Below are 27,915 nucleotides of genomic sequence, written 5' to 3' on the forward strand. Positions count from 1 at the left end.
GGACAGTCCAGACTAACTCAGATACTAGAAATTATACAGCTGCATTTATCCCAGTGTTCAGGTCAGACTTAATGTACCCTGCTTTAGAGCAAGCGGAGCTTATCAATTAAGCTGGGTATCTCTAAATGGCATTGTATTGTGCAGTCGAGTCATAACTCATATTCCTGCAATTTTGTCTCTGCTTAATAGCCCCGTTGTTCATGTTTGTGACTACAGAGCTCTTTAGGTTTCTGTATGATGGGTCATAGACAGCCTCAGTTTCCTGTTTCATTGGAAAACACATTAAATGGTTCAGAACTAACCCTAAGAGCCAATGGTTCTCCTTCTGCTTGTCCTTTTGTGTGGCACACACTGCTTTCAGTTTCAGAGGAGAGGTCTTGAAACCTCCAAGTTTTAGAGAACAGCAGCGAGGATTTGACCACATGGCTTTTTCCCTCAGTTTTGGGATTTTTTCAAGCCTTTTTCTCCAGCTGTTATGTGTCATGGAGAAATCACTTTGAGACATTTTCATTGGTTATATGTTTACTTCACCAGAATTTGACGAGAGAATGCTTTAAGCATAATTCAACCACACAGTCCCAGATGGTTACTGTAAGATCATTTGAATACCACAGAACCGAACTGTTAATTAGTCATATTATTACAAGTCATTTTTAGAGTTTTCATACGGTTTGTATGTAGTCATTCTTCTTGAGTCACCTTTTCCATAAGTGAAGTATTGCAAATCTTGTGTTCAGCACATTTACATGTTGAGAATTGTGTTTCCTTTGTTCCTTCGAGAAAGAAACAGATGAAGCTGGGATGGGACCTATTTTTGTTTTCAGTTAGCTTAGTCTTGTTCTTGAGAATAAGTATTGTACTTCTTTTTTTTTGCCCCTTGAGACAAATTTCTGCTGCTCCGTGGCTCAAGGTAGTGATCACCTTAGCTGATGTCTCCATGCAGTGTTGAGCTGTGAGGAGATGCTGGCTTCATCCTGAGAACCACAGGGCTGTCAGCTCTGCCCACTGTGGCGCGGGGTCATTGCGGCTCCTGGTTTTGGAGCTAGAAGCTACTCCGTTTGCTCAGGTAACTCTGAATCATGTTCCACTGTGTGCTACAGATGTATCCACACTGAATTCACCTTCATAAGCCTTTCCTGTGCTTCTTCAGAAATCACTGAGGAAACGTGAGTACTGAGCCAAGTTGTTCTGGTTTTGTTCTATGAAGAAACACTCCGTCCCTCAAATCTTTGCTGGAGATTTTTATCTTGGGGAGCGCTCCCTCTTTCTGTGGGCAGATCTTGACATATTCTGGATTTAGGCAGACGTGAACAGGGAAATTTTTGTACCATAATCAGACTGGCTTGCTCTAGCTGCCTGATTTAATGCATTAGAGATGCTCTCCTTTGAATAGGGAGGAAGCTGAGGTCAAACAGCTTTCAGAAGCAGTCTGAACCACTTACTGCTTTCATGGACTTACAGATCACTGCTGTAATGTTGTTAGGTACTGTGAACAAGGCAGGCTACCTGTAAGGACCATCTTAGAAAATATGGTTAACTTTGCTGTCTGTGGTTTATCAATTTTTGGCATGATAGGTCAGCAGTACATAATCATCCTGCCGCGGGATTTGTCCTTTGAGCAGATGAAGTCAAAATGAATACATTCAAAGACATTGATTAACATAATTACATACAGGCATGTATTTGGTATCTGATAGGTCAGTTTCGGAGGAGATTGGATCACTGTCTGATTGAACTACAGCCCCTGCTTCTGGGTTTCTGCTGGTGCCTACAGGGATCAGGAAGAATGGAGTCTTCCCTTCAACACATTGGTGTATCTTACGATTTCTGACTCTGCATTTTGGATTTTTTTTTATAGCTTTAATTTGAGGCACTGGAGATGATTTACTACAGACAGGTGGTAAATAAAGATATGCTGGTACATGGGATGTCATTACAGTCTCTTGAATACCTGTCTGGGTATCTCGTTCATGCAGTCAAGGCTAAATACATTCCCAGATTTGTGATTAGCTTGGCAGAGTCTTCTGTGGGTTTTTCCCCCCCACTTCCCACGTGGCATATCATCATCAACTCAGGTTTAGCTGAGAATTTTCTTTGTTTATCAAACTTCCTGCTATTCTAGGAACCTATGGCAGTTATAGAGTTGCTGGTCTATTACTACTACTGCTCTATGGGATCTAAGAGGGATAATTGCTGCTCTTTCCATTGCTAGTATGACCTTGGAAGGGGTAGGCACAAACAACAATATTTGTTCCAAAAAAGCAATGACTACAAAATTTGCCCCATTTTCCATCTGTTAAATGCTTTTATCCTTGTACATAAAGAAAAAAGCCTACTATGCCAAATGCATTAAACTATCATACTTCAGAAAAATAATCACTTTTTTACATCTACTATCAATCTGTCCTCTATATAAAGATCAAGAAGATTGCATTTTTATTAATGATAACACTAATATCATTAATAATATACTATTCATAGCATGAATACTATCAATAGTTTAAATAGAATTAAAATGTTGGCATTTTTTAAAGCTTTTAGTTTACGTTTAATTTTAAAATTTCATGTGGTGAAGCATGAAAGCTCATGTAGTACATAATGGTGTAAATGCAGGGCCATATACTTCGCTAATGACACTAATTTGTATCTGCTGATGGCTTGGACTACTCATTTCAGTTGAATTTGATGCACCAAAACTGTTTAGACAATAAATATATTATGGACATATTTACTTCCAGCATTTCTAGCTTGCTGGCAAATTATTGTATTACACTATATCAGGTCCATCTCAAATTTCTGGAGAACGGCTATCTCTGAGAAGTGACTCTGTACATTTCTGTGGTACCTGGAGTTGTGCGATAGCCTTAAATTTAATTTAACCTTTGACAGACATGCATTTTCAACCAAGCCAGTATACTTCTGTATTGACAGGAACAATTTGTACTTAAGAGGTGCCTGTCTTCTCAAATTTTTGATACCTGGACGGTCTTTTTTTCAAGGTTTAGGTGCTTCCTCTGGCATGCAAGCTGTATACAGACAGATCTGTTTCAGGCTGTCTTAAACAGTGTATGACTGAAAGATTGGAGTGGAATTGGCTGGACAGTTACGTATGTTAGTATTCATACAGGTTCATTTCTATACAAGATTCTCTATCTTGTTCTGCATATACACAGAGTACTGTGTTCCTAACGTGCAGTAGTGAAAATGCTAGTTTGCATTAACATATAGAATCATAGAATGTCCTGAGCTGGAAGGGACACACAAGGATCATCAAGTCCAACTCCTGTCCCTGCATATGACAACCCCACAGTTCACACCAGGTGTCCGAGGGCGTTGTCCAGTCTCTTCTTGAACACTGTCAGGCTTGGGGCCGTGACATCTCCCTGGGGAGCCTGTTCCAGTGCTCCACCACCCGCTGGGTGAAGAACCTTTTCCTAACGTCCAACCTAAATCTCCCTTGGCACATCTTCCTGCCATTCCCTCGGGTTCTGTCATTGGTCACTAAAGAGAAGAGATAGCGCCTGCCCCTCCTCCTCCCCTTGTGAGGAAGCTGTAGCCACCATGAGGTCTCCTCTCAGTCTTCTCTTCTCCAGGCTGAACAAACCAAGTGACTTTAGCCACTCCTCATACAGCTTCGTCTCCAAATCCTTCACCCAGGTTCATAGCCCATAACATATAGTGTTAAAGTTGAATGTGTAGCAGCACGAAGCATTGCTAGTCCTTGTTATAGCCAGAGCGAGTGTGGTCTGTGCTCATTCAGACCTGCTGCTGCTATTGCATAGCATAGGGTTTTAATTGTGAGAATTAAACCTGTCATACACTCCTGCCTCATAAATCCAGGAGAAGACAGAATTTAGTGAAACAGTGGAGGCATTCTGTATTCATAATGGTATACAGGAGATTACAGATTAGCCCTGAGATGACCCTATACTACTTGAGATCAGCAATTAGACCACAGGCATACTCAGTTTCGAGCTTGTTCTGCCTCTCTTGGCACTCACTTGTCAGCCTTTGGTTTTGCCAGGTATCCTTTTTTTTTCCGTTTTAAAGGGATGTTTCTCTTGTGCACATGGGTTTAATATAGAGGAATGCAAGTTCTTAGTATCACAAGGTGCATCTCCCTGTATTTGCTGGTAAAGCCATTATTGGTGTGATAGATAAACTTACTCAACACAGAGTCTATGCTCAAGAGAAATTTATTGTAGTAGAGATAAGCAAAGCAGCGCTGGGTACGTGGGGAATCTGCGTTCCACCTACATGCACACCTGACAAAGTTTTTAGTGGTCATTATATACCCCCCCTTTGTTATTACAATTCTCTATTTTTGGGAATTAACCCACATACTAATACATATTCATACTAATAGATACGCATGCTCTGTCTTGGCATTAAGGTCTTCTCTCCCCATCTGGTGGTTGTCAGGATGAAGGCTCTCATCTTCCTCAGTTTGTCCTTTATCTGAACTTGGGGGTCCTTGTAGAAAAAAATCACTGTCCTGGCTTTGGCTGACGTTTCTATTATCTCCCCCATTTGGTCATCTTGTCCTTCAGTCCACGATTTATCTGTTCCTGTTCCTGTGTTTTGGTACATCTGGTTTCCTCAAAATAGACTCAGAACATCCTTATCAATAACATGAGCCATCTGCCATCCCATTTAACTAGCAACAGGAATCACTAGGTCACTCTAACATTTACTACATTGGTAAAACTGAACTGATGTCATGTTCGTAAGATATGAGTTGTATTTTTTCATTCAATTTGCAGTTTACTAAGGAAGCATTTGGGAGGAAGAGTGAAAGTCCTAAAAAAGAAAACCTCCACCCCCTTTACACATGGACTATTTGTATCTCTGGTACTCCAAGGAGCGTGAGGTGATTGTGCTATGGTGTATCCTTAGATCTTGAGGAGAAATGCCAGGTACAGCCAAGGTTACCCATGACTGCAGCAGACGGACATGGTTCCTTTGGCTGTGCACATCCCACCAGTGACCCAGCCGTGCTGCACCTCTGGCCAGCTCAGCTCATGCTGTGCTGCTCACGGCAGCTCTGCTGCTAGAGGACACAGACCTCCTGTTGTGCTGGTCTTGTCTATTCCAACAGAAGTGTGCATAAGCAATAATGGGTTTGTGATCAAATTGTGCTTATAAACTGTATAAAACATAAATCGAGAATAGGCTACTGCTGTGCTTTGTTCACAAGTTTTCTTGTCTAAGCTTTGGTCTGTGTTCAGTAAGTCCAATGGCTCTCACATGCTTCCCATGCTGCTGGGTGGAGTACTAATGGTTTTGATTTTGTTGTTATTGTTGAGGAAAGAAAGTTATGTAGTATGTGTAGGTTAGACTGATCCCAACATTAAAAGTATGGATGAGAAGTGAACAGATAGATAATCACACAACCTCTAATGGTTTTCACACAAGGAATTTATGAAATAGTATTAATATACATGTATTTACTGGACTTGCAGGCAAAATTAAGTATTTGCACAGCTATGCACTAGCACCCATTCCATTGGCTTCATCCTTACAACTAATCACAGGCACCCACAATACTGAAGATTGTTTTTACAGATTGACTACTAAACCTGCTATACCAAAATTCAATTAAAGACAGACATAAAATCCTCCAGTAAAAGATGCTTGCTTTTATAAACTAATAAATCCCACAGTAGAAAACTGGTCTAGGCAAAGGTTGTAACTGTTTTTTTCCCAGGAGACATTTATGGTTATGTCTACACTAATGAATTAAATGACAGAATGTTCTCAGATGATGCAGCTCAATATATAAAGTTATAAGGTATGCTCAAGCACTGAAGAAGTGTAAGGTCAGGAAGTCAATGTGCCAGGCTCTGTCTGTAGCTGGTGTCTGACAGCCAAGCTGGCTGTCTCTCTTGCCACGGGAGACAACATAGAAATGACTGTGTCAAAATCTTTCTAGGATTGTAATGTGATCTGGTAGCAAACTAACGCCATTGGGTCACATCCATACTGGCAAGACCAAGCTCCTTCGAGGACTATCAGAACGATTTGCCAGTGTAGAGATGTCACTTCATGCTGTGATATAACTTGCTCTTCTGCTAAGCAAACCATTTATTGAATTAATAATAGCTAGGCTGCTTTCAGGTACTTTAGACCTATCAATTTTCTGGGCAAGGTGTTATTGTCAAAAATCCTCAAAGCTATTTTTATTTTTCTAGGGTGTGTCAGTACTAAGAGCAAGCAACACATCAGTTCTCTTGATACAAGGGCTTTTCAGTGTCCTGGGAGAAATAAAAGCGATTACTGTCTTACTAAGATAATGGATTTAGCTAGAGTCTCATCAGCATGCAAGTCATGTACAGTCCTATGTGAGAAACCATGTGCAAAATTGCAATGACCTAAAAAGCTTCCCCACTGCAACAAAGTAAAAGACAATCTTTGAAAGGCCAAGCCTAGAAATAGAATGCAGTCTGAAAAAGTGTGCCACTCACTAATTATGGAGAGACTCTCTCTTTTAAAGTCATAATTAGCTTTCTATTATAAACATTTTTCTTTCTCTTTTTTTTCCCCTTCCCCAAGACAATTGAAGCTGCTTAAATAACTAAGCATTTTTCATATGTGATTTTACTAATGATGTTTTAGGGAGAACACTATAAGCTGGCCTGGTCTTCCAGCCATGGCTGCACCACAGAGTGCCAGGAGCCAAAATGCTTTTCCTTGGTCCTTCCCTCCCAGCTGCAACCCATTATGCAGGAGGGCTCCAATGGTTATAAACTCTCTATAGAATCATTCACACCTGGGCAAATGAGGCTGAATTTGCTTGGCCGTTTACTTAAGTCCGTGTTACTTAGGTTTGTCTTAAGTGAGGAACTTGTCTTTGGGTTACATGCTAGATACACATCTCAGAATCTGTACAGAATGTATATTGAAGCTGTTTAGTAATACATCATGCTAAGTTACATTATCCATGATGTTTTTCATGGTAAACATGCATTCAGAATTCATTTCAGTCTATATACTTTGATATTTCATTTACTAACTGAGTAGGTAAATTCCTAAGTATTTTAAAAAATACTAAAGCTACAAATCCTGGCCTCTGTTCTTTCATATAATTTGTATTTCAATACCATACTTACATAATAAACTAGTTCACCTTTTGCAATTTAGCTATAGTTGTTTCCCTTTCTGAGTCAGGAAAGAATGTCTCTGCATTACTGTTTGAAGAGGGACATATGCAACTGCACATTATGAAAAGACTTGCCAACACTGTCAGAGGCTCAGAGAAGGATTTACATTTGCCAGATGCAGAACAATAATGAAATACCCCTGTGATCCTCACAGCTCTCTCAAACATATTTTCCTTGGGTAATAACTTAAAACGTATATTGAATGAAATGTTTTCTACTGCTTGACAGCACAGGCCTTACCTCACTTATCCGCTATTCTGGTGCTACAAAATTTCTGTGTGTCAACTTGAAGGAAATAGTTACTGAAGGTATGTGCAGCATAGGGTAGATGCTGACCTATATAGCTGGCAGTGGAGATGAGCTGGGAAGACTTTGAATCCTCCCTATGGAAAGTCATTGCAAGCTAGCTAATCTCTTCCCCTAGCTGCAAGCCATTTGAATAGATGGGCAAAATACTTCTCCATAAATGTTCTGCCCAGCCCATTTTCTTTGATGGCATAATTTCATGTCAAGGCTGCAATGTATATCCTAGAGCCTTTTTTTGTTTGTTTTGTTTTGTTTAGCAGAAACTGATGCAAAGGAAGAAATTGAAAAATTGCCCATTTATTCAGCATACTTAACAGCTTCATGTGATAGTTATTGTACTGATTGTACTATATTGTACTGGAGGAGAAGCAGGAAACCTCACTGCTCTTTTTCAGTTCTCCATGTGCTTACAAGTACTGTAACACACAGGCAGTTTATAATTAGTATCATGACTCACTTAATACTAGTAACTGCAACTATGCCGTCAGAGGAAATTACTTTTCCATACCCTTCAGTTCAATTCTGTTTTGTATTAATAACCCACCCCTTTTCTCTTGTGTCTCTTCTTCCAGAACTCCTGAGCTGATGTTAAGAAGTGGCTTCTAGCAGGTGTGAGGGAGAAGACAAGTCAGACTTTAGCCCTCACGAGTGCTCTTCCAACTGTGCCTGCTGCCAGTAAAAAAGGAAGACAAAGCAGAAACAGCAGCTTCCAGAATTCCCTTCCTTCCCTCGAAGATTAATATAAAACAATTGCACAAGAACATAGCCTGAATTCAGTTATAGAAAGTAAACAAGACCTTCTGGCTTTCTGAGACCTGTCCTATTAAGTCTGTTCCTGATAAAAAGAGAGGGAACTTCTGTGAACAATTAAGCAAGTGGCTCTGAAAGAAAACTGGAGAAGTAACAGATGGTGATGCACACAGACATCTTAACAGACATCTTTGGGAGCTCACGGATGCAGTGAACACTGAGTTGTGTTTCATATGCTTGGGTTTTCTAGCATCCACTGAAGAGATGATGAACCACCAAGCAATGAAGATTTAAAAATTATTTGCTAATTTATAAATCCAATATCTGCTTCATGTTCCTATCAGGAAGATATCGAAGAAAAAGAGACAATGGAGATCGAGGATAAGAACAGGTAAAAAAAAAATCCTGAAAGAATTTTTGGTTAGGCTGACATGTTCTTGCTCGAATCCCCATGGTCAGTAAGTTAAAGACCAAGTGTTTGTAAAAAAAATTACTACTTTTAAAGGGGAAATTAATTTCTGAAGTTACAAAATCATATAGGTGCCAGGTTCTGCTGCATTTACTTACTAATTGTCTCAGTGAAATTAATCAGAGCCGCTTGAAAAAATTCATCATTCCTATGGGTAATGGATTCAGAGTCTAACTTTCAATTTACTTGTACAGACTACATTCACTATAGCATTTTTTGAAAAAAGTGAAAAAGGAAAGTTTTATTCCTGCACTTGCCTAACTTTGAATTCAATATATTGTTTTACTGTATAATCTTGCTAACAGTTAAGAAGCAAAGCAAGACCCTTGGGTGAACAGTGTATAAACAAATCTTATGAGATAAATGCTTCTTTGAATATGAAGTCGTAATTAGAAATGTTCCTATTTGCTATCAGTGGGCCTGCATGAAGACAAGAACCTCCACCCAGAGCCTTGCAATCTGCAGAATCCCCATTGATGTGCAACTCTGTAATATACAGGCTCTGTTTTTACCTGTGTGTGAAGAACGTGGGCTTTGCATTGTGTTAGAAAGTTGTTATTGGCAACAGGTGACTTGTTTCAAGGTCTGTTCCACTGGCTTCCTGGATAATTTTGTGAAAATTCAAGAAAGTAATGTGTTTTTATTACAAGGTGACTGTAGGATAGAAAATGTGGGGGTTTGAATCTCTCCCTTTTCTTCTAGATGAGTTAACTAGGCCCTTCTAATGCGAATTTTGTACATCTGGAAACCTCTGAGGTTCAGACATTGTGCAAATTATCCATGCAGCAAGTTCTTCTATTATCCAGTAAGACGTGAAGTTCTCTTGTGAAGACCTAGTGTGATGGTCAGCTTGGTTGGCACCACGGACTAAAATTGAACCAGAGATGGACCTACAGAACTGTCAGGGACCAGAGCTGGCAAGTATGGATTGTCCTAGATTAAGCTGCAGGGCCAATATTCAAGCTGGAGACTGCATTAGACAGAGGTGGGACTGAAAAAAATCAGGTTTCAGAGGTGGGAGAGGCAAACAGACTTGACCTGACACATAATTGACCTTTACATGTGACTGGCTCAATCTGTTCTGCTAAAAGCAGACTTCTTGCAGTGAGTATTATTCATGCTGCCAACAATTTAAAATTCTATGTTTCAATATTGACATTTTTGGATACTATTAAATGATGGGCTTTGTTCCACCAAGATCATAAATGACAAATATCCTGTTATGTCAGTTTACATAGTGATTTCTGCTCATTTGTTTCCATGCAGTTTATGTTTTTTATGTAAGTCTCAGTTAAAGTGAGTATCCACTAGACTATGTAGTGATATTTCAAAATCCCCAGTGGAAATTTTTTATTCCAGTATCAGTCAATGACAAAAAAATTACAGATCTCAAATATTTTGGTGAAGTATTTTACCTGAACTTCAATTTTAATATTGATATCATACCTAGTTATTTTTAATGGTAGTCAAGTGTCAGTTTTCAAATGTGTGCAAAATAAGGACTATAGGTACCTAACTTGAAGCAAACATATCAGTTTTAGCAGACCCTTGTGATGTCATATCAAGTTAGTCTGCTTCTCATATTTTGATATATGCCCTTCTTCCAGCATGTCTTTAGTCCACAGCACATAGATGCTTTTGGGACAGGGCCAAGCTTTTATGCTTTTTATTTTTTTTGCACACTGTATATAATAACAGGACTGTGCTTCCAGCTGGAGCTCCATGAAGTTTATGCAGTATATACAAAAACCAGCAGCTAAAGTACCAGCTTTCCAGGTTTTGAAGTTTTAGAACTTTTCCCTTCATTATATATATTCGTTACACTGTATATCATAACAGGACTGTGCTCCCAGCTGGAGCTCCATGGAGTTTATGCAATATATACAAAAACCAGTAGCTAAAGTACCAACTTTCTGTCCAGGTTTTGAAATTTTAGAACTTTTCCCTTCAGTATACACATTTGGTACTATTAAGTTAATTAATGGTAATAGGTGTGCAATTCCCTTAAATTCCCATCCTCAGTCCTCTTTCCATAAATATGCAGATGTAATGCAAACACTTTAATTAGCTAAAAAAGTTGATTTTTTTTTTTTTCAAATGAGCTTCTCCAGAAAGGCTTCATTGATTACGCTGTAGATAGGTCTAGCTTCCATGTTAGTTTGTGTTAAGCACATGCTGCCGTTAATCTGGTTACTATGCATCTACAAAAATCTTTAGGTACTGAAGTGCTTTAAAATGGTCCATGACGGGAGGAAGGCAGTACAGTCACACTACAGCTTTAGTTAGCACAACCCATCAGCTGCTAATCCAAACTTCACTGACTGGGAAATGCTTTATTGCTGCAATTTTTCTTTTTTGCAGTGTGGCTGCTTCTTTTCAAGACAGGCACAAGCAGGCTAACTGAAGAGAAGTTCACAGGCTTAGTTAATTTTGCACTTAAGTCATACCCATATTTCAATAGAGATTTTACATATTGTACCTAATCAACTCTTTCCATAAGTGTGTATGTGTAAATATGAATATGTATGCATAATAAATAAGCATACAATCTATTGTACATTTAAAAATCTGCTCTGTAGCCTATATAGGTGTCCTGTTCCCCATCTCACTTTCCTTAACCTTTGTAGAAAACTCCCTTGACTTCTACATTTTCTGCTTCTCTTGTGTCCAAATATACAGAGGTATGCCAAGCGGCACACTATATCTGTTGTGTCACACTGACAGAGATATAAACAACAACAATACCATTTCTAAAAGCACCCTGCCCCACAACTAGGGCGTTTTACCATCCATTTCAATGGAAGCAGTTAGGATGTCTTTATGTTTTATCCTTGCTGAAGCTACCGGCTAGCACACCCTCCATGCTGAAGAAATCACAGCTGATTGTGCTTTGTGTCTGAACTCTGTCTAAATGAGCCAAATTACCTCAAACAATCCAAGTAGTAAGAATTTCGTAAATTGGGTAATACCATCTGTGCTGGTTTGGGCTGGGATAGAGGGCTTTTTTTTTCCATAATAGCTACTGCAAGACTATGTTTGGCATTTGTGCTGAAAGCATTGTTGATAACACAGGGATGTTTTAGTTACTGCTGAGCAGCCTTACACAGCGCCAAGGCCTTTTCTGCTCCTCACACCACCCACCAGTGAGTGGGCTGGGGGTGCACAAGCAGTTGAGAAGGGACACGGCTGGTACAGCTGACCCCAGCTGACCAAAGGGATATTCCGCACCATATGACGTCATGCTCAGCATATAAAGCTGGAGGAAAAAGGGAGGGGAGATGTTCAGAGTTATGGCATTTGTCTTCCCAAATAACATGTGATAGAGCCTTGCTGTCCTGGAGATGGCTGAACACCTGCCTGCCTATGGGAAGCAGTGAATGAATTCCTTGTTCTGCTTTGCTTGCTCACGCAGCTTTTGCTTTACCTGTTAAACTGTCTTTATCTCAGCCCATGAGTTTTCTCACTTTTACTCTTCTGATTCTGTCCCCCATCCCAGCCGTGGGGAGTGAGCGAGTGGCTGTGTGGGGCTTAGTTGCCAGCTGAGGTTAAACAACGACACCATCTGAACGAGGGCAAGAGGCAATTGTGGAAGAAGTTCCACCAGCAAATTGGAAAGAAGAGTGAAATGCAGTTGGGGTGTAGGAGGCTGCAGGTACTTGATGTCTTACCCCATGCTACCTTGTGCAGGACAGGACACAGAAACACAACCTCTGATTCCCAGTGAATAATTCTGCAACTCTTGTGTACGAGCTGGTGTTTGGAGCAGTATTTACTTGCAGCTATTATAGTTGTGTGACTGGAGTTGTCATGTAACCCAGGAATCCTTGTCCCTTCTTTGTCTTCCCAGAAAAGGATGTCCTGTGTCCTTTCTTCCCCTTTTCCTTCCTTCCTCTCACTAGGCCTTACATATGGCTGATGTTTCTTCCTCTGTGTCACCCATCCTTCTGTTGTCTGAAGGATAAATTGTTGCATGTATTTCTGTATGAAACCCTGTTACGAAGGAGATAAAACAGATACAGAACTGGTAAAAAGCTAGCATTATCTGAAAGGAAATTACTGGGCATCATCCGCTACCTGATGTACAGATACTTGCAGAGGTGCTTGAAGTTGTGGCTTTTAATAATTTAAGAAAATTGCATATCTTGAATTTCCTTCTGTTTGATATTCTGTTTTTTTCCAAACACATAGGACTCTGTTCACTGATGACTAGAAAATATTATGAAGCTTTGAAGCATGATTAGATGCAGTATTCAGAAGCAATAGGGATGAAGAAATACTTCTTAAAATGATTAATGCATGAAGAATCTGGTGCGGCTGATCTCATTTTAGTTATTGCGTGGATTTTCCTCACTTATGTAGAAAGATTATAGCTTTGTTAAGTATACTCTAGAATGAAAATAAGAAAAATGTCTTTAGGTAGTATGGAAAAAATACCTCTGATAAACTGATTACTTTGTGTCCTCAATGGAGGCAAACCCCTAGTCCTGGATTCATTATGGTATTTAGGAAGCTACATTAGGCACTGAAATCAGTTTTCAAATTTAGGCTCTGCTTTTTTGATGTTTCAAGGTTTAAGCGGGTGTTCTAAATGTGGCCCTTTTATTGGCACCAAAGAAAACACCATCAGTAATTTAACATATTGCTTATTAAAAATGTATGCCAACAGCAGCTCTTGCAACACTGTAGTCCCTCCTAATGCAATTCTCTAAAGAGCAGTTGAGGAGTTTATTTTTAGCACTATTTTGGTTTAATCTTTTGCATAAATTTAAATGCCATGTATTTTGTACTGGTATTTTGTTATTTGTGCTATCTGGAATAGAAAACCCTGTGATTCTTAGAAATTCATATTTCTGGAGAAATGTTTACTGTACTATAGTTGAAAGTAAGGTTAGATCCTCACTTCGATGACTTAATTAAAATAGTCTTTACCTAGAGGTAGATCTAAGAGGAAATTTTCTGCATTTGAGAAGATTTTGAAATTTTATCATTTATTTGTGCCTTCTTGCTCTGCTCTTTATTTGCACAGAATAAACTGAAACAATTTTATGGGTCTTTTAAGTACTTCCCATTAGCATTTGCTTAGTGCCGTTGAATAACTGGTTTGACCAGTAAAGCAAATAACTGAGAGATCAAAATCATTACATGGAAATAAATGGCTGTTCCTGGCCTCTGTGCCTTTAAATCTTTTATTTATTTTTAGTAGTATTTAGAAAGTATCCTGCTCTCTTGATATTTGACATTTAGAAACACATCAGCTTGCAAAAGGAATAAGATAATACTTTCATTCAGTTCTTTAATATTTGACTAAGCCATGATCCTACAGATGGTTTGCTTCGAAGCTGCCTATAATGGTTTCACATGAGGAGTGCAGAGTAAGAGAATTGATTTAAACTCACTGCACCAATCTTTAATAAAATAGTTTCAGCAAATTACATTGTGTAACAGATTTTAGGGCAAAACTAGGTATTTTGTTTGAATCAAATGCTTCAGAGTCCAGAAGGTTTTTTTTTGTCATTTACACTAGACAGGACTACAGCCATTTCAGTGATTTAAGAAAAAAATACTTGTTTTCTGTTAATGAAGCTATTCAAATAAAATAGAAGCTTTCCAGTAAGGGGTGGCTTTCCAATGAGTAGCACGTGTCATCAGCAAATGGCAGATTTATTCTCAAACTTCTTGAAAAGGCATTAACAAGCAAGGATAAAGCAAGCTCCTGGCAGTGTCTACAAACCAACGCAACCCCTAATCTCCAGCTAATGTGAAATATATACCATGTAATGTTAAAAAACATCTACTAGAAGCTCTTAAGGAATTGATTTAAGAGTGAAGGTAAGTGCTTGCTGTGTCACAGCAAGTTTTGATTTCATGTGTGGTGTGCCCTGTCTCAAGTCTAGCAGTGATCGTTGAGTCACTGCTGCTGGGCTGCCAGCTCTGCAGGCTGTTCTGTGCTGCACTGCAGCGCGTTTCCTCCCACGTTACTGACCTAATAACGCTTGTTTCTTATCACACCGCTCCTCTTGCAGACTCCATTCCACCTTTCTAAGCACAGTGATAAGGAAGGGACTTACATCCATCTCTTTCTGCTACTACACACTTATTTTAAATTACTGGAAATATGAGGTCATCCCACAACACAGAATTTTCTCTTTTCAAGAAAATGTCACTATGAAAATGACTTTCATTTCGTTTTATAAAAATACTTTAATGTTGCAGAGACTCTTTCTCTTTTTTTTTTTTTAATTACATGTCCCTTCTTGTAGAGGTTATATGACCTCATTTTGAACCAAACAGAACACCTGTTTATAGCCACAGGAAAATTTTCCATATATATTTTTAAATCTAAATGCTGTTGTGCTTGGAAAAGTAGTTATAAAAATGTTATCATAAGAATTTCTATATGTAGTATTTAAAAATTCTGAACTTAGTCCCAATCATTTTAGATTTAAAAGATACTTTTTTCTAACTGCCATGGCTACAAAATTCTCACCTAGTCAGGTCAAATGGAATGTTTTACATTGTCATGTACAGTCATTAATATTAATAGTAGTTCTGCATAACAAATATGTATGTGATACATTTAACTTCACTGGGATTACACAGCTTCCATAGTTCTGTTTTCTAAAGGGATAAGCAAGATTAAAAATTAAAAGACAAAAAAAAATGGGTTTTGTTGTGAAAATCTGCAACTGGAACACGTACTCCTTTTTGGTCAGACAGTGTAATTTCTATATAATCACTTTTCTATGACATTTTTATTTAGATATCAGGAAAAAAATAAGGTTTACAAAGGTCACTGTAGTAAGCTGTAAAAAAGAGAAGGGATAAAAGGATATGTATAAATCACTTTGTAATAAAAAGGAGATTTATATTCTACATTCCTTGCCAGATAAATGGCCAGAACGTTGCTGATAGAAATCAGCATTATAATTAATGTTGTAGGAGTAGGTTTAAATTCCAATTACCTTTCTGCAAACAGGTTTCTACTGAAACTGTACTTGGAATACTTCTGCTCTTTTTGTTTGTTTGTTTGTAGAGTTTGAGAAGAGCTCATTTTTCCCCAGCAGTGTTCACTTTACTCATCTTTGTTACTTAAAACAGTGCCTCCTCTTGTTAGGAGGCTATGCCATAAAATAGGTAATTTGCAATTTTGGCATCACTGAAATCAGTGGGAGTCTTGCTTATTATCATCAACAGCAACATCAAGCCAATAACTAAAATAGATGTGGCCCCATGGAAGGGGCCAGAACTTGAAGGGTAAGGGCACAACTCGTGTCTAAAACACTTAACAGCCTTTGGCCCTCAACCAAAATGTCCTTGTCTGTTCTGCCTGTGGGGAGTTGTCCCTGGTTTATGAACCATGCCCGATCATTGTCTCGAAGACCAGTGGTGGTTACGGGACAAACTGTGCCAAGCAGCATGCAAACAATTAAACACTGTGGCTGATCAAAGGGCTGCATTGGTAACCATGCCCTAGCCATGCTTGCTCTATTAATACAGAGGTATTAAGAGGATGAACATCTTTCTTCTATCTGGATGGACAGGGAAATAAACAACCCAAAGGCAGGAATTATTAAAAGGGGAAAATAGAATAGACAATGTGTGATAAAAGAGAGGCAAATGAAAGATGCCTCATAGTAAATAGGAATGGGACATTCATTCCTGCCAGTATGAAAAAAACAATCTCCCTTGTAACAAGAGGAGCAGATTTATAAGTATTTATAAGTATGGCTAATTTTCAGGAGCTCACGAGTCCAACTCCTTTGTCCAAAACCTTGCACAGTTCCAGTTCTTTATCACTGGTTCCTCCCAACTCCTCCACCTCTACAGCGGAGGTCACATACTGAGAGAATCTGTGGTACCCAGAGTTTTTTCCTCCAATATTAATGTTAAATCACCACAGGACATAATTTGGGAGTATTGCCTTGTCATGTGATGTGACAGGGCTTGAGGAACTTCAGCCAATTATTGACAGCACAATTGTTTAGGCCCCTGAATGTCCCACCATTTGAGATGTTTGGTATAGAGAGGTGGCTGTTAGGTTAGATGGCTGTTTCTCACCAGGGTCCCACTCAAACAACTATGCATGCTTCATAAAATGCTAAATCACTCCTGTGATCTCAGCTGGCAAAGAAGAATTTGATTTTCCCAGTGTGGCTTGGTGGTTCAACTGGTCTGGAGACTGTTTTAGTAGCTGATAGGGATCAGTCTGCATCAAGTTTCACCCCTTCCATCTGGTCCATCTGGTCCAGTCACCCACACTTGTACCCCTCCTGCCACACCCTTCTGCAGGTAGTATATTCCTTTAGTATCAAGACATAAAAAAACCCCAAACCAACCAACCAACAACCAAAAACCCCACATTAAGGATTGGAAGGCAGCCTTCTCATTCATTTGGACATAGTATGAAAAAATCCATGATGATAAACTCTGAAGGGGATGTAACAAAATGCAAAGTTGAAAAAATGAAATGGCACAAAAATGAAGGAAGTCCTAAAGCAAACAGTTATATCCATCTTGTTTAAGTTAAGACAGTTTTTATATTATTTCTGGTGAATTCAGGATCAGACCCCCAAAATTTCTAACATTTTCTTATAATCCTGTAGTATTCAATATACAAATATTGCTGATTAACAATATAAGATGTTGCAGCTCTGGCAAAGCTCAGATATTGTACAAAGTAGATACTATGCTGGATCCCAATCAACCTGACCTCGGTGGGTTTTAAGCCTCCTTCCATTTTAGCGGGCTCATTTTTCCTAGCTTGATACACTTTCTGCAAACAGGTACATTGTGTCTTTTCCCATCTTCACAGAAACTCTGCTATCTGTTGCTGCCAAGTGGCAGTTTTAACTCCCTGACACTGAGTGAAGTCAAATGTTTCAGTTTAGTTTGGGACTGGAACTGAGGACCTCTTGGAATGAAATGGAATGGTTGGCTGGAGGTCTGTAGTCCATCTTCTTGCTCAAAGCAGGAGGATCACCAATACTGGATCAGGTCAGTCATGGCTAAGTCTTGAAAACCCCAATATGAAGAGTGCCTCTAGACTACCCATGCCAGTACTGTGCTACTCTCCCAGTGACAGGTTTTTTCCTATTGCCCAGTGTGAACCTCCTGAGCTGCAGTTTGTTGCCACTGCCCTGTGTTAGTCTTGCACTACTAAGAAGAGTTCAGTTCCATTCCCTTTGTAACTGCCCTTAAGGTAGTTGTAAGTTGTTACTATATTGCACCTTAGTTTCCTATTCATCAGTTCAAACAAGCCCAGCTCCTCCATCTTCTTCTGGTAAGTCACATACTTTGGGTGCCTGACCACGTTAGCAGTTCTCTGCTGGGATGTGGAACTGAGGAAGCACATAACATCACATTCTGGTCACAATATTCTAGATCCAGCCACATCAGCACTGAGCAGAGGCTCACTTCCCTTGATCTGCTGGTCATCCTTCTGGAGAGAGCACATTGTTGCCTCATCTTCAGCCTGGTATCCCCCAATTCCTTTGAAGCAGGGCTTTTATTCAGCCCATCACTGATGCACAGCCCATGGTCCCAGGTGCAGAACTTTGCACACAATGAAGCTTGGAGGTTCCTGCTGGCTGCCTCCACAAGTTTCTCAAGGTTCCCTTAGTTCATTGGGACCACAGATAGATTAAAGCTCTGTTTTCAGGAGAGAGCACACTTTCCACAAGTCTTGAATGGCATGAGGACTTACCATACACCTTATGAGACAAAGTAGAACACAGAATCACAGAGTGGTTGGGGTTGGAAGGGACCTCTGGAGATCATCTAGTCCAACTCACCTGCTAAAGCAGGTTCACCCAGAGCAGATCGTACAGGAATGTGTCCAGGCAGGTTTTGAATGTCTCCAGAGGAGGAGATTCCACAGCTCTCTGTGCAGCCTGTTATAGTGCTCTGGCACCCTCAAGGTAAAGAAGTTTTTTGTCATGTTCAGATAGAACTTCCTATGCTTCAGTCTGTGCCCATTGCCCCTCATGCTATTGTTGGGCACCACTGAAAAGAGTCTGCTCCCATCCTCTTGACATCCACTCTTGAGATATTTGTAAGAATTGATGAGATCCCCTCTCAGGCTTCTCTTCTCCAGGCTGAACAGACCCAGCTCTCTCAGTCTCTCTACATAGGAAAAGTGCTCTAGGCCCTTAATCATCTTCATAGCCTGAACGCATGCCAATAAATATTCATGATCAATCAAGTGACAGACAGAAGAGCAGAAAAATGAGGTTTCCTTCTGTGTCCTGCATCTTTGAGAAACAAAAGGTTTATCAAGTGTAACTTCGTGTGCCCCATGCGGTGGTGCCTGAACGCCGGGAGTTAAGTGCGGTGTCAGTGCCGGCCTGCCCGGCTGCAGGAGGAATGTGGATGCGGTAACGTCTCTGGACGCCAGCGTTAGTCACGGCTCCGGCAGCCCCATGCCACACACACCGCCGGCCAAGCCAAGCCGCCTCCTTCCCCGCCCGCGGCGACCGGGCTCGCTCCGCCGAGGGCTCCGGCAGGCGGCGGGAGCGACGAGTCCCACGAACCGGGCCGCAGGAAGCCTCTCCCAGCTCCGCGGAGCCGGGAAGCTCCGTCTGCAGGGTCTCCCAGCGCAGCGGCAGAGCCGAGCGCGGCGGACAGGCCAGGCCGGGCCGGGCCGCGACCCGCTGAGGGGCCGGCCCGTGGGCGTCTCTCAGCCGCTGCCTCTGTTTTTACGGCTGCCTCTCCACTCGCTCCGCGTTTCCTCTTCCTCCGCGGCGCAGCCCTCAGGGCCGGTCCCTCCCTTTCGCCGTGCGCAGCCCCACCCCTTCCCCGTGTGGGGAGCGGCGGCGGCCGCAGCGGCTAACGGTCCTTTGTGTGCCGCGGCGGGCATGTGAGTGCCGGCGGGACGGGACGGGGCGGGAGGCTGCGGGCGTGCGGCGCTGCGGGAGCGGCTGGGCTCGCAGGCCCGGCTGGGCTCGCAGGCCCGGCGGCTCTTTCTCCGCGGTGAGCGGGCAGGCGCCTGCCCGCCCATCCCGGTACCCGCGCGGGCTCCGGCGCCCGCCTCAGGCCTCCGGGTGCCCGAGGGGGTGGGCGGGTGGGCGGTGGCGCAGGGCGCTGCGGGTGTCTCCTCAGCTGGTGTCTCTCGTCTTGTGGCAGGCTGGCCCGGGTGACCGTCCTCCATGACTGCCTGGGCTGCAGGACCTTCGAGCTGCCGCCTTCCGCGGCGGTGCGGGACGTGAAGGCGCGGATCGAGGCAGAAGGCGGCTTCCCCCGCACCGAGCAGCGGCTGTGGCTCCGCGGGAGAGAGGTGAGGGGGCGCGGCGGGAGCACCTCTGCTCAGCTGGTGGCGTCTCACACCGCCGTGGTGCTGGAAGTCCCCACCGGCTGCCGTTTGCATCCTGCCGGGTGCTCTGGTGTGTGCGGCCTCAGGTGTGACCCTCTATCGCAAAGTAAGGAGGTCGTTCGGACAAGCAGCCAACCTTCCCTTGTACTTGATGGTGCCAGCTTTTATCATTTGATTTTATGTGTCTTTTTCTGACATAATCCATGTGCTTTATCCTTATTTCTTTTGGGGGTGAGCAGAAGATTCACCTGAGAGTGCTGATGTGCTTGTTCTGGCTTCCTTTTGATCTTTAATTGATTTTCTACCTGCTCACCAGCTTCAACAGCAGAGTTGACATCACCATAACAGGAAGTTCTTACATGTTAAAAATCGAGGTCTGGATACAGGAGAGAGAGTCGAATGAATGACCTTGTTCTATTGAAGGCATCACCCTGGGTTCACTGTTTCAGTACTGCTTGCAGTTCTTCTAGACACACTTTTGGGAAATGGGAACCTGGAGATGTTGGTGGGGTGGGATGAGTAGAGGCAAGAAAGGGAAAGGAGGTTGAAAATTAGGGTTAAGTAGGGCAAGAGGACTTGCAAATGTGTAAAGGGAAACCTTTTTGTGGCCTTTCAATATATAAAGGGGATTTATAAGAAAGAACGGGAGAGACTTTAAATTAAGGCCTGTAGTGACAGGACAAGGGGCAATGGTTTTAAACTGAAAGAGGGTAAGTTTAGTTTGGACATAAGGAAGAGAAATATTTTTATGATGAAGGTGGTGAGGCTCTGGAACAGGCTGCCCAGAGAAGTTGGGGATGTCCCATCCCTGCAAGTGTTCAAGGCCAGGCTGGACGGGGCTTTGAGCAACGTGGTCTAGTGGAAGGTGTCCCTGCCCATGGCAGGGGGGTTGGACTAAGTGATCTTTAGAGATCCAACCCAAAACATTCTATTATGCTAGGAAAGAACTAAATGTTAGTAGTTGTATTGCTCAAGAACCTACATGGGGAACACAAGTAATCTTTGAATGCTCAGGTTTTCAAACAAACTGTCCATGTAGTTTATCTCGCCTGGTTTTGTGTGTCCTTGAATTTGTTCTCTTCAGGCCTTCCTGTTTTGGGAAGAAGGAGATCTGTACATCACTTTCTAAAATTCATCTGGAAGCAAAGATCGGAACAGCAGTCTGGCACAGAAAACTATCTTTTGGCAGGGAACAGTCAGTAAGCAGACTGTAACAGCTATTCTGATTTGTTTTGTAATATTAAATCTGGGAATATTTGTACCGTATTAATTTTGAAAATATTTTATAAACTTTCGAACTCCAGTTTACTGCTTTGAGCTGATACTACTTGTTTTAAAACTCCTATGAAATTATACACCCATGTGTACTTTTTGGAGTACATAGACCACATACTTCCTGTGTATCTTTATTTTTTTATGTATGTGCACCTTAGAACAATATCTGCTTTAGTCGTATGCTTCCAGAAGTTCCCAGAACATAGAACTTTTCAAATGTGAAAACAGGAGGTCATGCCTTGCTCTTCGTATGCTTCTATAGGCATTTTTTCCACCTGATTTGTTTGTGGCTGGGTTTTTTTGGTCCTGTAACTGACAAACTGATACTTCCTCTGAGGACTATCAATAGGCAAGGGACGCCAAGCTAGGCATAGACACATGAAAGTGCTGCTCAAACTGAATACTGGGTGTTTCAGAGTATTTGTGTACTTCTAGGTAGAACCAAACTTAATAGAAAATATATATAGGAAATGAAGCTACAGTAAACTATTTATGCTGCAGAATGTTCTGATCAAGATCCATCTTATTTTTTATTACAGTTATCTGATGGTATCAAGATTGTGGATCTTCAGAAGTCTCAAAATCAGGTTTTTCTGAATCTTCAGTCAAGAGGGTTAAAAGGAGGAGGTATGAAAAATACTTGTCTCTGTTTATCAAAGCATTTTGTAGTGCAGTCTGGAGTTAATTGAAACTATTCTTCTCTTTAAATGGGAAACAATTTTGTCGCAGGTCTTAGGTATCCTTTCACTTGTTCTTTTCATTCTGCTCCAGGAAAATCAAGCTTCTCTTTTTTAGTGCCTTGGTGGTTTTTTGCTTTGTAATTTCATGTGCAGGAATTAGAATATTGCTGTTTTTTTAGAATATTGCTGTTTACAAATCATGGAAGGAGAGGCTGGCCACTTGGGAAGAATATAAGGCTGTTGTTAAAGGATGTAGGGAGGCAACTAGGAAAGCTAAGGCCTCCTTAGAGTTAAACCTGGCAAGAGGGGTCAAGGACAACAGAAAGAGCTTCTTCAAATACATGGCAGATAAAACTAACACCAGAGGCAATGTAGGCCCACTGATGAATGGGGTGGGTGCCCTGGTGACAGAAGATACAGAGAAGGCAGAATTACTGAATGCCTTCTTTGTCTCTGTCTACTCTGCCGGAGGCTGTCCTGAGGAGCCCCGTACCCCTGAGGCCCCAGAGGAAGGCAGGGCAATGGAGGAGTTTGTCTCAGTTGATGAGGACTGGGTTAGGGACCAGTTAAGCAATCTGGACATCCATAAATCCATGGGTCCAGATGGGATGCACCCGCAGGTGCTGAGGGAGCTGGCTGAAGTCATTGCTGGACCACTCTCCATCATCTTTGCCAAGTCTTGGGAAACAGGAGAGGTGCCTGAGGACTGGAGGAAAGCAAATGTCACTCCGGTCTTCAAAAAGGGCAAGAAGGAAGACCCGGGCAACTATAGACCGGTCAGCCTCACCTCCATCCCTGGGAAAGTGATGGAACACCTTATCCTTGGTGCCATCTTAAGACATATCAAGGATAAGAGGGTCATCAGGGGCAGTCAACATGGCTTCACCAAGGGGAAGTCGTGTTTGACCAAACTCATAGCCTTTTATGAAGACGTAACAAGGTGGATTGACCATGGCAGAGCAGTGGATATGGTCTACCTTGACTTCAGTAAAGCATTTGACATCATCTCCCACAGCATCCTCACGGCAAAACTGAGGAACTGTGGACTGGATGATCGGGTAGTGAGGTGGACTGCAAACTGGCTGAAGGAGAGAAGCCAGAGAGTTGTGGTCAATGGGGTGGAATCTGTTTGGAGGCCTGTATCTAGTGGAGTGCCTCAAGGGTCAGTTCTGGGACCAATACTATTCAATATATTCATCAACAACTTGGATGAGGGAATTGAGTGTACTATCAGCAAGTTTGCTGATGACACCAAGCTGGGAGGAGTGGCTGACACGCCAGAGGGCTATGCTGCCATCCAGCGAGATCTGGACAGGCTGGAGAGTTGGGCAGGGAAAAATTTAATGAAATATAACAAGGGAAAATGTAGAGTCTTGCATCTGGGCAGGAACAACTCCAGGTTCCAGTATAGGTTGGGGAATGACCTATTAGAGAGCAGTGTAGGGGAAAGGGACTTGGGGGTCCTGGTGGACAGCAGGATGACCATGAGCCAGCACTGTGCCCTTGTGGCCAAGAAGGCCAATGACATCCTGGGGTGTATTAGAAGGGGGGTGGTTAGTAGGTCAAGAGAGGTTCTCCTTCCCCTCTACTCTGCCCTGGTGAGACCTCATCTGGAATATTGTGTCCAGTTCTGGGCCCCTCAGTTCAAGAAGGACAGGGAACTGCTGGAGAGAGTCCAGCGCAGGGCCACAAAGATGATGAAGGGAGTGGAGCATCTCCCTTATGAGGAAAGGCTGAGGAGCTGGGTCTCTTTAGTTTGGAGAAGAGGAGACTGAGGGGTGACCTCATCAATGTTTATAAATATATAAAGGGCGGGTGTCACGAGGATGGAGCCAGGCTCTTCTCAGTGACAACCAACAGTAAGACAAGGGGTAATGGGTTCGAGCTGGAACACAAGAGGTTCCATTTAAATATGAGAAGAAACTTCTTCTCAGTGAGGGTGACAGAACACTGGAACAGGCTGCCCAGGGAGGTTGTGGATTCTCCTTCTCTGGAGACATTCAAAACCCACCTGGACGTCTTCCTGTGTAACCTCACCTAGGTGTTCCTGCTCTGGCAGGGGGATTGGACTAGATGATCTTTTGAGGTCCCTTCCACTCCCTAACATTCTGTGATTCTGTGATTCTGTGTGTCCTTTGCCACTAATGAAACTTGCCTTGCAGTAGTGTTAATAGCTGCCTTGTCTCATATAAAATAAGCTAAGTACTTGTAAGCAATTCAGATACCAAAAGGGTATCTTTTCAGTAACCACTATGTAGAAAACTATAGCATTAGTAAAAAGCTTTTGATTTCTTCTGGTTTTTTGTTTGTTTTTATTTTCATTCTGTATGTTTAGTTACATTTTCATTACAAAAATTGCAGATATATCTGTATGATATCCTGAATTAGATTATGATACCTGAATATCTTCAGAAATGCTCTAATTAAAATCTGTAATGATTGTGTTACCTGATTGCTAGTATTAATATTCTTTTAACAATAAATTTATTACAAGGGGATGAAATAAATGCTAATGAGATAGTAGGATGCAGAAATAACCCCTTCTTTTCATGCAGATATGTTATTTGGTATCACAAAATGTTGTGTTTCTTAGCCTATGTAAGCCATGAGTGCATTGCCTGGTGGTTTTCTAGTGACAGAGAGTGAAAAAGTGTTTGTATATTAGCCAGAAATTCATGTTCACATTCTCTGTAATGTGCAATGGTTAGAAAACACCTATGGAAATGGACCTCATGGTTCTATGCATCAAACATTTTTCTTTCATTCTTGACTGTTTGCTCTGATAATTTTTTGCTGTAAGCTGTGATGGACTAAACAAAGTTTTTCTCTTTCGTGAGCTGCTTTTTGCTATGCAAGTATACCGATAAGATAGTGTAGCAGCGCTGAGAAATCTTTAATGGGAAAGAAAAAATGTTGCTGTTTTTTGTGCCTATGAGTGGAGTATTTGATTGTGAGATTTTCTTAGAGATATCACTCTAAGCAGTCCATGTTTAGGTAAAACACTTAACTTTTTCTGACCCACAGCTCTGATGTAAGTCAATATAAAACATCTGAAGGCTTTGGTAACACCAGCCTTTTGTGTTTGTTCTGGAGTCTGTCAGTTCTGAGATTTTTCCTTACAGCAGATGAATCAAGGAAGGCCCTTAATTTCTACCTGCAGGAAGTGCAGGGTCAGCAGAGCCAAGCACATTGGTTGCTGAATTACTCTGAAGGTCACCCATGTCACCTCTCTGTTCTTTCACCACTGGTGTCTACCATATAATGCATGATCTTTTCATATAATCACAGAATAATTCATGCTAGAAGGGACAACAGGAGGTCTCTATTCCAACCTTCAGCACCAAGCAGGGTCAGCTCTGAGGTCAGACCGGGCTGCTCAGGGGTTGGTCTGGTCCAGTTTGGAAAGCTTCCAAGAATGGAGACTGCACAGGCTTTCTGGGCTGCAGTTCCAATGCCTGACTGTATTTACTGTGGAAAAAGTTTCTCCTTCCGATGTGTGGAAGAAGTTTTGTGTTAAATATGAGAAGCTCTAACACTTAACAAAAATCAGTTCAGCCTTTGACAGGGTGCAATAAGTCATGATCTCATGATAGAGTAATTTTTGTGACATACATAGAACAGCTCTGCTATTAGATGTAAAGAGTTAGAATAATGTCTGTCTTAAGTGCTATCACTTAAAAGTTAGTTGTCTGGTTTTGTGGTTCCCATAGCGAAATGTGTTGTAGTTTCCATAGTGAAATGTGTTGTTCAAACACTTCCTCCTGCCTGCCCAATTTGGACTTAGAGAAGATTGGTTTCTTGATTTTTAGAGAATGTCTCCTGAGAAAAGAAAAGAAACACCCAAACTTTCTTACTATTCATCAGCTCACCTTATTTTGGAAGTTTGCATGTTGACTTACATATACTTCTGTGTAATGTAAAAATAGTAAGAAAAGTTATAAAATACTTTCCACACTTCCAGCTGTGAGTTGTCTTTTTTTTTTTTTTTTTAATTGATGCTATTAAGCTACTTTAAATAAAGAGTGCTAAGAAAATTTTGTAAAGAAAAGATGTTTGGTGTTTTCTCAGAAAATAGATCTCTCTTATCTGTCTCCTTTTTTCTACATTGCTGAGGATTCTGTGGAGGGTGTTTTTGTTTGTTTTATTCTACAATATATATAATGCGTGTGTGTTTGAATCTGTGTACTTCATAAACACACATGTATGCAGAAGGGGAGGTATTAATAACTTGAAAGGGAAGTGATGCAGCACCAGTAGAGTCAGTTTTCCTTGTGAGAATCGCATCATTAATATTTGTTTGAAGCACGTTTTAGAGATTGGGATTTCGGGAGCTGCTCTTCAGTCTCAGACTGGAGTTTGAATTGAATCCCTTCATTCTGTGATAGACTCTTTCTCTTAGAGCAGAACTTCATAATGCTTGGTAGTACCTTTCTGAGACTCTTCCCTTCTGTGCTGAGCCCAGGGAACACCAAAGCCAGCACCAGGCCCAGCATCACCATGTGCCAGAAGAGGAGGTGTCCAGTGGAGCCAAACTATATGGTGCCTCTCTGTAGCTGTCAGGGGGGATTGTCACTGGCTATAAAAACATTACAGCCACTGCTGCCCTAGAATACTGTCCTGCTACTTAAAAAGTAGTAGTCCTTTACAAGTTGCTATATTTAACATCTAGTAGATGGAGCTGGGATATAACAAATGCGAAGACTTATGCTCCAAATTTTTTTCATCCACATATGAAACGGTATGCTGACATTAACATCAAGACTACTATTTTATTTTTAATAAAAATGTTTATAATGTAGTATTTTTACAGATGATTTTGGAAATAGCAAAATTTTACAATATCAGCCCTTGAGTTAATTTTTAAAAAATTCTCCAATATCACAGTAATTGTTCAGGGAGTATTTTTTTAACCTGGAACTAAGTGCATAGTAGCATAATACAGATATTAATTTTTGGCTGTTTTTTAGGTCGTTTTGGACAAACAACTCCACCACTTGTCGATTTTCTTAAGGATATTTTAAGAAGATACCCAGAAGGAGGACAGATTCTTAAGGTATACAACAAATGGTATTTTTAGCAGTCCTTTCATATGCATGACGTAATACCATTAGTTTAACACTTTCCAGCAAACCTTGCCGTTGTCATACCTCATTAGATATTCATATTAGTGCAGGAGAGATATGTTTTCATTTCTGTGGACAAGGCAAAGTGAATTGTGTGGCTTTTTATTTTGTGTGTGTTTACCTTCTCTGAGTTTGCTTGTCACAGATGCCATTGTAATTAATAAAAAAATAGAGATAAAATGCAGATGTTATAATTAAGTCAAGCTTCACGAGGTACTTTCTGTAAGCAAGCTATCTAAAATGTTTATTTTGCTTGTTACTTTATTATTAATCTCTTCTACAAGCTATGGTAAACGCACATGATAGTACATACAATTTTTTGGGAGAGGTTATCTTAGGATAAGATTGGGATAAACTGAAGGCTTTAATACAAGATTTTGCTGTAGAGATTATTGGTAGCTAAATATATTTTCCCCAGTGAACTTTGACAGTATCACAAAGTTTCATCATTAGACTAAGAACACTTTTAAAATGAGAATCTTTGAGTAGCTTTTAAGAGACTTGCTCTAGAGTGATAAGAATAACAAACCCATCAGTTTTATGTGGCCTGAAAAACATTTTTAGTTTAGATAGTGGTTCTTATAACAAAAGAATGTCACAGGATTTTCTGAACTGAGCTTAGTGTTCTTTATGGTGTTGAGTCCAGGAGACTTCAAATTATGCAACAGTAGAGCATGTTATGTTGTGATGCTCCACAGTTGAATGTTATGTGTACAAGCCTGACAATGGAAGTGACGACATTGATTTAAGCACTAAAAATTTTTTCAGTAAACAGAAGGGTGAACTGGTAGACTGCTGTTCACCCCACCTTTACACATGGCTGGAGCACATCTCCTGTGAAGAA

General features: G+C 41.2%; 1 protein-coding gene across 2 annotated transcripts in view; it reads left to right on the forward strand.

The window, feature by feature from the left end:
* Nucleotides 1-27,915, forward strand: part of SACS (sacsin molecular chaperone) — a 69,398-nt gene that overhangs the window by 12,367 nt on the left and 29,116 nt on the right. For both annotated transcript variants that reach the window (XM_065630636.1, XM_065630646.1), the window contains exons 2-5: nucleotides 8,039-8,607; nucleotides 19,807-19,957; nucleotides 21,808-21,895; nucleotides 26,916-27,001. In XM_065630636.1, coding sequence (XP_065486708.1) covers nucleotides 8,585-8,607; nucleotides 19,807-19,957; nucleotides 21,808-21,895; nucleotides 26,916-27,001 — 348 coding nt within the window. In that variant the 5' untranslated portion in view covers nucleotides 8,039-8,584. The remainder of the gene's footprint in view (nucleotides 1-8,038; nucleotides 8,608-19,806; nucleotides 19,958-21,807; nucleotides 21,896-26,915; nucleotides 27,002-27,915) is intronic.

This window comes from Caloenas nicobarica, chromosome 1, assembly GCF_036013445.1.
Source record: "Caloenas nicobarica isolate bCalNic1 chromosome 1, bCalNic1.hap1, whole genome shotgun sequence".
Classification (NCBI taxonomy): Eukaryota; Metazoa; Chordata; class Aves; order Columbiformes; family Columbidae; genus Caloenas; species Caloenas nicobarica.